Raw genomic sequence first — 9844 nt, forward strand, 5'->3', positions numbered from 1 at the left:
CGAGTTTTCGAAACGACCGTTGGATTCTTAAAGGGCCAGACACACGATTTGATTCATATTTATAACAAAATTGTCAAAATCTACAAAAGAGCATTTTTTTTATTCAGAAAATGTAACTTTTAGTGCTTGTGTTATGTTCAAGGGTCGATTACAGACCGCAGTGCTTGTTCTCCCTTTAAGGAAAAGAAAATGCAGGAACTGACGTACAGTTTACCGGGGTTTTAACAAAGATGTTCTAAGTTGTGAGAGATCCTGTCTAACCGAATTTAAAGCGTCCACTGTAGTCCAAAATAAAGAACTATTGTAAATGATCTTGTCTGTGACTATTGTACATTTTTGATTGTTTCTTTCCCCTCTTAACTTTATTATTATTATTATTATTATTGCAAACATTTCTGAAATATATATATATTTGCAATATTTAAAAAAAAGAAGCAATTTTATATATTTTGCAAACAAAATATATAAACTACTCAATTATTATGTTAAGAACTGAGGAGCTGGGCACAGTTCAGTGTTGGCATCCATTCACCCATTCCATAAACCTCTTATCATGTTCATGATTCAAACAGGACCTTGCTCTTTGGAGCAGTGTATGCCACAATGCCCCTGCGGCCTTACGTCATTTTATAGGTAACTGAAAATGAGATGTTCTGATAGCTAATTTGAATGAAGGAGATAACGAGAATCAACAATACATGTATTGCATATGCATTGTTGGCTTAATACAGTCTGTATATATTTTTTTTCTACTTGTAACATATTGTTACAGGGCAATGTCTTCACTTAATGTGTTGTATGAAAATATCTCCTTTCCTTCAGTATGGAAGCCTATATGTTGATTCATCACCTTTACTCTTACTTGATGATGCATGTACTGATATTTTATTTAATTCAAGTTTCATTTTTCACCACATTATGTCTAGCTTCCAACTGCAATGCCCTGTATTGTAGTTCTGATTGGTGGTAAATGCAAATGTATATACATATGTGTGATCATTAAAGATGAGCAACAATAAATAATAAAAAAAAGACATTTATTTGGTACGTTTACAAATAACATCCACTTTATATACATGCATGTACTGGCTGTTGCCCCTCACAGGCTGACAACAACAACAGAGTGAGACATCCTCATAAAACATCTTTGCTGCGAAGCTGCCTGCAGTACAGTGTGTCCTCACCGCTCAGACTCTCTCCTTGTTGCTGCAGTGCCAGCTGTGTAGCCACTGCTACTGCATGTAGTTGAGGTTGCTGCAGCAGCAGCCACTGTCACAAACGCTGTTGGTTTGAGAAAGGCTGTAGGTAACACACCCTGACAAATGATGAAAACAGCACCCAGTACACTCCTGTGGCCAAAGGCATGTCACATTTGACCTGTCCGCCGTGCGGCTAGCCTGTCAGCTAAAGATAGCTACCGGCCGTTAACGTTAGCTCAACTGCAGCTGAGCTTCCTGAGCCGAGACAGAGCCAGAATGAGAAACTTCAACTAAGACAACACACAACACGACCAGTGTCGACGACAGAGTTTAACTGTCGCAGTGTTTGGGGAAAACTTCTCGAGTCTCATGCGGACTTTATCCACAGTTTATCCAGCCGTCGTGTGGACAGGGTTAACGGTTACTGCAGCGGGTACTCGGTCAAAAGTCAGCAGCAATGTTACTGTCCTGTACCGCACGCCTACTCGGAAGAAGGACTTTGCTCCGTGATCCGTTTAAGAGGATGTCCGTAAGCATGTCGTCCTCCTGCGCTTCGGGTAAGAGACTGCGGGTTCTGGTTGACATGGACGGGGTCCTGGCGGACTTCGAAGGGGGGTTCCTGAAGAAGTACCGCGCCAGGTATCCGGACGAGCCCTACATCACCCTGGAGGACAGGAGGGGGTTCTGGGTGTCCACACAGTACGGGCGGCTGAGGAGTGACCTGTGTGTAAGTGACTGGCTTGAATACATGTGTACGAAAATCTGCGGTGCTACACGGAACCAGAGATCCTTGAGCTGGATCCCCAGTGCAATAGTTTAATGTTAACAAGAATGTGTCCCATTGATGGCGCTAGATGACAGGTGGTCTGCAGGTGACGCTTGCTGTCAGTGAACATGTAGCTGGCCAATCAGAAACACGATTTAATGGGCTATGGAGATTAAAGCTGCAACTGGTAGTCCATTAATCTATCAGCTGCCAACTATTAAATCGATTGCCAGCTATTTCGATAATTGAATTAATCAATTATTAAAATAATTGAGTCATTTTTTAAAGTAAAAAATGTCCAAATTTTCTCAGTACTTTCTGGTTTTCTTTAGTGAACTGAGCATCTTTTGCTTGTGGACAAAACAAGACGTTTGAACACGTCACTTTGGGCCTTTGGAAACGCTGATCAACATTTTTCACCGTATCATGGACCAAACAACGGATCAGTTACTTGAGAAAATGATAAAAGCGAGATGAATCGACAGTGACATAGACCCTGACATAGATCAGCACATGACAACCTTGTTTTTCTTCTGGTTCATTGAAGTGAATCAGTGCCTACATGCACTTCACGGAGACCAGTTAACTAAATATACAGTATGCATACTCCCCCTTCACCCAATAACCCCTGGCCCTCACCTACAGTACCCTGATGATGATTTGTCATCATGTGTCACCCAGTTAGTCAGGCCTGTAGTTAAATGTGGCCTAACTAGTCCACCGTACAGAGGTAGATCTGTCCTAGTCTATCTATTGCACGACCCCAAGTGCTGCAGTAGCATGCAACACTGCATGTTACAATCAATCATGTTTTTGTGGCAATGCAAAAATGGCTTTTTCATCCCATTTCTATTATATAAAAGCTAAAATTCTCGAGAAAGTTGACCTTTGGATATCCCTCCTTCAGATCACATGTACGCTCACGTGGATACACATAAAGTACATACACCTTATCACTGTACACTGATACTACTTAGACAAAACACGCACTAATGTGTGTGGGTGCATTTTGTTATTATTGTTGCTGTTTTTCTTATTCCAGGAAAAAGCCATTAGTATCTGGGAGTCCAAGGACTTTTTCATCGAACTGGAACCTCTACCAGGAGGAGTGGAGGCGGTCAAGGAGATGGCCAAGATGGATAAGTAGGTCTTGAAGATGCAGTTCACTCTAACTCTATTACATGAACTGATTGTCCTGAACATTTTCTTACATACTCCATATGGCGTGGCCGTTTGTTTGTCGTTATCACAGGTAACGCCCCCAAACACGATAAGGGCAGTGCCGTGTGCAAATACTCCTGCACATGCCCAAGAATCAGAAAGATCCAATAGACAGAAAGACAGACAATTTGTTTGATAGCAGCAGGTTATCGAGGCATTGCAGGGAACATACATATACATTAATGTTATACAGTACAGTCAAAGGTTTGGACATACCTTCTCATTGAATTTTTTTTTTTTATTATTTCTTCATTTTGGCTGTTTCCAGCATAGTAGATGAAGACTGAAGACATTAAAACTATCAACACATATGGAATTATGTAGTAAAGAAAACAAAATATGCTTTATATTTTTGATTCTTTAATCCTTTTTTTTTCCACACAGCGGTGTAACTCATTCCAAACCATCTCAGTTGGGTTTAGGTCAGGTGATTATGGAGGCCAGTTCATTTGATGCAGCACTTTATCACTCTCCTTCTTGGTCAAATAGGCCTTATGTAACCTGGGAAACAAATAATTGTTCCACTAAGTGCAAACCAGATGGGATGGTATGTCACTAAATAATGCAATGGTAGCCATGCTGGTTCAGTCTGCAGTAAATTTTGAAGAACTGCCAACAGTGTCACGAGCAAAGCACCCACACACCTCCTCCTGCTTCACGGTGGGAACCACACATGCAGATGCCATCTGTTTACCTTCTATGTGTCTCTCAGAGACATGGTGGTTGGAACCAGAAATCTCAACTTTAAACTCATCAGACCAAAGTACAGAATTCCACTGGTCTAATGTCCACTCCATGTCTTCCGTAAGCAATTTTCCTCTTGTTTTGGTCTCCCTCGGTTGTGGTTTCTTTGCAGCAATTCAGACCATGAAAGCCTGATTCACACAGCCTGAACAGTTGATGTTATGCATGTAATCTGGGGTCCGTTAATTGGTGATTTCTGAAGCTGGTTGCATATCATTATAAGATTACAAGAGTAGTTGAACAACAAGTTTTGTTAACTATTGCCAAGGCAGGCCTGTTAATTCAAAATCAATCCAGGTTGCTGCCTCATGAAGCTGATTGAGAGAATGCCAACAGTGTACAATGCTGTATGAAAGCAAAAGGTGGAACTTAAAAAAATCTAAAACATATTTTCCTTTTTTTCTTTAATACCTAATTCCATTTGTGTTACTACATAGTTTTAATGTCTTTAATATTAATCTACAATGTAGAAAGTAACAAAAACAAAGAAAAAATGAGAATGTGTGGCCAAACTATAATTGATGTAGTAAACTTTCCGGAGTCAGTACTGGTGTTACAAGAAAATCCAGCATGCAGAAGTGGCAAAACGTGATTCTGTAAATGCCAGCAGAGGGAGGCACTGTATCTGTAGTAATCCTGGCTATCTGTAATGGCTCAGCTCTTGACCACTCGTAAAATTAAGGTAAAATAAGAAAACATGGCGAATCCCAGACATCCATGGGTACAAACAAAATAAGTCAAATCGTGGATACAAACGAAAATAAGAGAACAGGTTCAACAGGGCACTCTAGTTAGAGCTCTGTAGAAGCAGCCAAATGCTTTGGGTGCACTCGACATCCTACAAGTGTCATCTAGACATTTCAAGTCAAGTGTAATCTGAGTCAACATGGAGAAGACTGTAATTGCCATTTCCTGTAGCATTCTCAGAAGCAGACAGTGGAATAACATCTAAATATAACCGCCATAGTGATGGAACTGTATGTTTACATTTCCTCTCCTGCTGGAAATTAAATGGTTTCTTTGACCGCCAGTGTCTGAATGAACCAGCTCCGTTATCAGGTAGATCTGCCATATGGTGGGATCTCCTATTCACTTTTGCTTTTTATCTCTTTGTTGTCCTGTCAGGGGAGGTAACTCCCTGTCACGGCTGTAGTTTTTATTCCAGTGTGTTCCCTTGTCAGGTGTAAGCAGCTGGAGAATATACATGTTTGTATGTTTTTATTTATTTTTCCACTCTGGTCCTCTTGTTGTCCCTTTCTCTCCGCAGCACAGATGTCTTTATTTGCACCAGCCCTATAAAGCATTACAAACACTGCCCATACGAGAAGGTAACCCCTCTGCCAATCAACAACATCTATTCTGTTCCCTTTGTAAATTATTACTCTTTTCTTTTCCTAATTATCTGCTCTGTGTGTGCGTGTGTGTGTGTGCGTGTCCAGTATGCCTGGGTGGAGAAACATTTAGGCTATGACTTTCTGGAGCAGGTCATCCTGACCAGAGACAAGACATTAATCAGCGGAGACGTCCTCATAGACGACAAGCCTGACATTCTAGGTGAGGACGGAGTACGTGTTTGTGTGCATATGCAGCATTTATCTCGTCAATAACAAAGATGCCTGCTCATTAATAGTTTCGCTGAGTAAATGACCTATATAACAAATGGACATTACATAATGTAATGAAATGTATTCTAATGCAACTCCCAGAAAGAAATAAAAACGAACCATTCGCTAAGCTTCACCCCTCTGGCACGTCACTAAAAGTTGGCATCCTCTCCAGCAGTTGATCCATAGAAGACAAGTAAACAAAGACACCATTGTTCTTTTATTGCAGCGTAGAACGACTTAAGCCAAACTGAAATGCTAAAAGCTAACTTCCTCATTTTTATCTTCACAATAAGTAATGTTTCTAGCAAAAGGGTGTTGGGTAACATCAGCTGAGGTTACTGCAGCATACGTTTGCCCACGTACAATAAAGAATAGGACATGCTAATGATAGCCTTGAACTTTGACACGGAGAGTCCGTGATCAGATTCCACACCACAGGGAAATACTACACAATGTACCTGCTGTCATGAACAGGGCTTTTCGTTACATAACCTGTAACCACACACGTCTTAGAAGTAACACTGTACCTACTATTGTAGGTCGTAAGTTAGCTCGCATGACTTGCAACACCTTGTGCTAGGCCAGACAACAGAACCAACCGGTCCTCACACATGTGTTTTTGATCTTTGAACTTTAAATGTCTACGTGTATCAAAACATGGTTAGAAGTATTGCTCCTTATGGCGTCGTGTTGTCTTCTATCTGTGAATTGTAGACGCCACCTTATTGTTTTCATAACATCTTGCCAAAGAACTGCGGTCCGCTAGCACTGGCGACATTTACGAAAATCTGCGTTACACATTAAGACTTCATTACTTTAATGAATAGAAATTCATTTGTGCAAATTCCCAAATGGGAACTAAAATATTGCTGTTCATCATGATCAGTTTGACGTAAAATAATTGAAATGTTTGCAAGAATAGTGTTGATATGAAACAGCGTTCAGCAAGCATGAAAGCATCCTTCAAAATGTAGAAAGAAAAGAAGAAAAGTATGTGAAAGGAAGAGGATTGCATAATCCTGTTTGTGTAATGTAGTGTGGGTGTAATTATTTTGCATAGAACTTCTTCAATCAGCCTCATTTGCGCCTTTTAAAGACAACAGTGCGCGCACCGTTAGTCTGAGCCTGCTCAACGGTTTGTGCACTCTTACATAATGTGTCACTCACGTAATGTTTTGTGCCTGACATGTCTCTCGCGATCAGGCGTGGAGGCCGAACCTACGTGGGAGCACATCCTGTTCACCGCCTGCCACAACAAGCACCTTTCTGTTAGCCCCACCCAGAGACGACTCCTTTCCTGGTCGGACGACTGGAGGGCCATGCTGGACAGCAAAAGGCAGTGAGGAGGCTCCTTCACCCACGGGCCACACGTCATCGCTGCACAGTGGGTTGTCGATGCATCGGAGGTACCGCTCACATTGCGGAGGCAATGAAGGAGGGAAGGTAAAATACAAAGATGGGAGTGATCAGCTGAATATCAATAACAATAATATACAAGTTGGATGCTTCACACAAAGCAGACTCTTAATGCACTCTATTGGGAGAGCACATTCACTTGTTTGACCACATGGGGGCACTCTGGGACTGAGCGTGAAGTTGGATTGACCACCACCACCAATTTCACTGAAACAACAAACAGTTTAACACAGGGACAAAATGAGTTTTTAAAATGTACACGGTAAGTCTCAAAGGGCAGACTCTGCGTCTGCATACTGTACGTTTTTTGGTTCTTAACGTGGACTTATCAGTAGTTGACGGTGTTGTTTTGCATCAATGAGTCTAGACTGTAATTTACTCACAACAACAGAGCACTCCAATACACACTAACATCTAACGTCTCTCATTGGCACCGGTGAATATGTGCAATACATAAACACAGAGAAGTGGCCTGGACTTACACACATTGTAACTGTTATGTCCGGTCATCATCATTTTACATTGAACTTTTTATTACTGTGCCGCCTTCATATACACATATGTACAGAGATATCTCCTTAAGGTTTTTAAAGACATAATATGTTGGTGCTTTTTTTTTTTTTTTACTTATTTCCTGTGTTTCACAATGATCTATGCATCTTATCTAATACACAGATGATTAAAAAAAATACTTAGAATTGCACACATACATATGCATGATGCCAAAACCCTCACTAGGGTTGAATATATTAGAATAGCAGTCACTGAAAAACGTGTGCTGAATATGTTTAAGATGTTGAAGGAAGAAAATGTGTTGAGATTGTTTAAAAAATGAACATATGATTAACCTCTAGATGTAAGAATGAACCAAAATCCAAAAAAAGAGATGATTTATATTGTTAGTTATATTGTTTTTAAATGTTCTACTTTCACACAGCCATTCAAATGTTTTATTTTATTCATTTGTGGTTCATTTTTGTGCAGTTTGCCTCTTGTAAACATACCTCAGTGTAAAAAAAACAAAACAAAAACTCCAGGTTAAGCATCTGTTTTGACTCTTCATCACATTTGTTTGAACAGTAGTCATGATTTGGGTCATTTCATTTTCATTCAAACAAATTCATAACAAATATTTTCTCTCTATTTTGGATTGTTTACATAAGCACATTGCATCATCAAACCTCCTGACTGGCAGAGGACCTCCACAACACGTTAAAATCTATTTTAGCATGAGATTTGACATTTGAAAACACATTCAAACTGAAAAAGGTTATCCACAGTATACTCGTGTTTTACATTATTGACCCACAAAACTGCATTTTTATGTTTCATACAAGAGCCGCAAACTCATTACTGTTTTCAGTCTGAGGTGTATTTGAGCAAGCAACTTCCTGTCAGGGTTTGCATTGTTTTGGCTTCATAGTCAATTATTGTGAATCCATTTTAGCTGTTTCTGGCCAGTCGCTCACAAATTTTGCCGGTTGCTGCTAATGTGCTTTTTGAAAAAGAAAGTGCTGAATGCTGAACATGTGTTATGACAGATGTACTTGGTGCTGAGTGCTGCGTTATTGTGCCTGGTCTAAATGTACACACTCAGACATGCTCATTTCTGTCCATGAGTTGCTTAAATGCTTTGTTTTATTCCACCTCACTTAAAACACGCACAAAGGAAAGAATAATAGGAGGGCCGAGGACATGTTTATGGTCCTTTGTTGCAATTAAAGGTGAATTTTATTTCCTTTGTTTGTTTTTTATGCTTTGTTCATTTAGCCACATGCTGCCAAGTCACATGGACTCTCAAACCTCTTTTGACAGGTGTGTAAATCCTTCGTGGCAGTCTGGGAAAACAGCAAACTTGCCTCTTCTCCTCCCTCTTCTGATCATATCAGTTAAGAGCACATGAAGAACCAGCTGATTATTAACATCAGTCTGGACTGCAGTATTTTCCCTCAGTCCATTTTATTAGACCAGGAATCTGCTGGTAATCAAATGTCATCATCTGCCCCATCATACCCATAAATCCTTGAATTGTTCTCCTATCCCCTAATGAGACTCACGAGACGATCATAACAGAGAATGAAAACGTGAGCCTGTATTTATTAGACTTCCAAGAATCACACTAAAGAATGAGATTAAAGGCCAATTTAGGAGTAACATCAGTGTAATAACAGGGAATTTACAAACGCTTGTGCCAGCAATCAGCATGCATTGAAAGTGGTGTGTGAATGTGCGTTTGAACCGATTGGCACAAGAAAGTGACAGCTGAAAATATGAAGCAAAAACACCTAGATTCAGAATTATGTATATATAGATATATTATATATAGCTTTTGAAGGTGATGATTTTTGCTTTTATTTAAATTTTTGTCCAAACTGACTTTAAAAGAGTTAATCAATTCATGGCATGGCTGTAGACTTAGACTCACTATGGACAGTTTTTTTTAAAAAAGGATCAAAATCAATCTTGTCTTTTTATTGTCAAAACCCAACACCTACATTGCCCACAATGCAGCTCTGCTGCCAACAGTTCAGTCGGATCTTCAGGTGTGTATCGGCTAGTATCGGTTGTGATGGTTCGCAGTCGTCCAGGTCATCTTTCTTTGAGAAAATTAAATCCAGGGCAAGTGGACTGGTTTGTAGATTTATAATTTAGCTTCAAGTGGAGATGAAGAGCCGGTCATCTAGGCCTGGTGTGCTAACTTCTTTTTAACTAAAGATTTTTTTAAATCATTTTCAAATTTCAAACAAACGAAGACTGTGGTCTGTGAAGGTTCTCAGTCATCTGAGTCATCTTAGATTAAGAAGAGTTAGATCTTTGGACAACTGGACTTTGTTTGCCAGATATTTCACCACTCATCAAGGAGGTTTCTTCAGTTCTGACTAACTGGTAGG

The 9844-nt window shown here is 40.0% G+C and overlaps 1 protein-coding gene across 1 annotated transcript; it reads left to right on the top strand.

Moving 5' to 3' along the window:
* The first annotated feature begins 1030 nt into the window (after positions 1 to 1030).
* Positions 1031 to 8691, top strand: nt5m (5',3'-nucleotidase, mitochondrial). Its single transcript, XM_010743660.3, has 5 exons — positions 1031 to 1926; positions 3008 to 3108; positions 5198 to 5258; positions 5370 to 5484; positions 6741 to 8691. The coding sequence occupies exons 1-5, from the start codon at positions 1657 to 1659 to the stop codon at positions 6878 to 6880; spliced, it is 687 nt and encodes a 228-aa protein (XP_010741962.2). The 5' UTR covers positions 1031 to 1656; the 3' UTR covers positions 6881 to 8691.
* Positions 8692 to 9844: the final 1153 nt, after the last annotated feature.

Source organism: Larimichthys crocea, chromosome XVI, assembly GCF_000972845.2.
Source record: "Larimichthys crocea isolate SSNF chromosome XVI, L_crocea_2.0, whole genome shotgun sequence".
Lineage (NCBI taxonomy): Eukaryota > Metazoa > Chordata > Actinopteri > Sciaenidae > Larimichthys > Larimichthys crocea.

Bases quoted from the DNA above. Each gene is read 5' to 3' on its own strand.
- nt5m (XM_010743660.3), top strand. From the start codon at position 1,657: ATGTTACTGTCCTGTACCGCACGCCTACTCGGAAGAAGGACTTTGCTC. The intron at 1,927-3,007 runs GTAAGTGACTGG...TTCTTATTCCAG, and splicing joins GGCTGAGGAGTGACCTGTGT to GAAAAAGCCATTAGTATCTG. The intron at 5,259-5,369 runs GTAACCCCTCTG...GTGCGTGTCCAG, and splicing joins AACACTGCCCATACGAGAAG to TATGCCTGGGTGGAGAAACA.